The 1,184-nt window shown below is 40.3% G+C and overlaps 1 protein-coding gene across 1 annotated transcript in view; it reads right to left on the bottom strand.

Moving 5' to 3' along the window:
• LOC101852162 overlaps positions 1-1,184 on the bottom strand; it is a gene marked incomplete in the record, with an annotated part of 20,773 nt that overhangs the window by 7,374 nt on the left and 12,215 nt on the right. Inside the window, 1 exon segment of the mRNA XM_013080099.2 lies at positions 778-900. Coding sequence (XP_012935553.1) covers positions 778-900 — 123 coding nt within the window.

Here is a 1,184-nt window from a genome sequence, read left to right as displayed (position 1 = left end):
CCCCCCAATCATGAAGGAAAACCTGGCAGTCCTTCACCCCCAACTGTACCGACCCATATTCATTATCAATTCCGATGACTTAATTTTTGGTCGGGGGGTTGTAATTAGGAGAGCAGCCACCTCACTATGATCTGTTGAGACTCAGCCTTTGACCACGAGATTTGTTCGCACAAGACGAGCTGCATCTCCAAAAAGGAATTTGATGAAGCTTTCAGCAATGTGTACTGAATATTTAAGTTCAGATAATTTTTGGGAGGGTTTATGACAAAGCAAGAACATCAGCATTAAGCATCTCAGAGATGGAGGGGTCAGTCAACATAGGTTCGTGGAGAATGATCAGCAACGTCGGAGCGAGTCTTCGAACTATGCAATAATTTAAGCTCAAAACAGGGCTGCGTACATGGAGACTGGAGACTAGCGGGAACGACGTTTTTGTTTGAAACTGTGTGTAATTCCTAGTGGGATAGACCTTTTATAATTTACTTTGTCAGTGAATCGTCTCTCTGTCTTCTTTTTCAATTCTCTTTCTTCCACACGCTTTCTACGCAACCGTGCTCCGCCCTCAAAATTACCTATATGTAGGGCATTGTATGGTGCTAAACGCTTGCAGACAGACAAACAAACAAACAAACAACACCGACTTACGTGCCCACATGTTGCACCATTTCCTACAAACAACACTGACTTACGTGCTCACATGTTGCACCATTTCCTACAAACAACACTGACTTACGTGCTCACATTTTGCACCATTTCCTACAAACAAGACCGACTTACGTTTACACATGTTGCACCATTTCCTACAGTTCTTTCTTGCCCATCCCTGAAAGGTCGGGTCAGTGCAGACGCTCAAGGTGTACTGGGCACAGAACAGAATTTCGTCCTCACATTTTGGTTTTTCTGGGGAAGAAAGCAGTGTTGCCTTCTTAAGTAGGCCTATCGTAGGCTTAACTAAGTTTGAACCAGTTTGTGAAACTCTAAAACGACACTTTTTGTTTTGTTCTAATTTGTTTTGATTTGTTTTAAATTTGTTTTTGTTTTTTTTGTGTTGTCGTTGTTGTTGTTGTTGCTTTTTTATTGTTGGTTGTTGTTGTTTGTTTTTGTTTTTTGCGCTGTTGTTTTGTTGAGGAGGTTTGTTTGTCTTTTGTTGATTTTTTAATTTCAAATTTAAAAAAAAAATTATT

Source organism: Aplysia californica, unplaced genomic scaffold (genome assembly GCF_000002075.1).
Source record: "Aplysia californica isolate F4 #8 unplaced genomic scaffold, AplCal3.0 scaffold00075, whole genome shotgun sequence".
Classification (NCBI taxonomy): domain Eukaryota; kingdom Metazoa; phylum Mollusca; class Gastropoda; order Aplysiida; family Aplysiidae; genus Aplysia; species Aplysia californica.
This window is presented reverse-complemented; position numbering and strand designations above follow the sequence as displayed.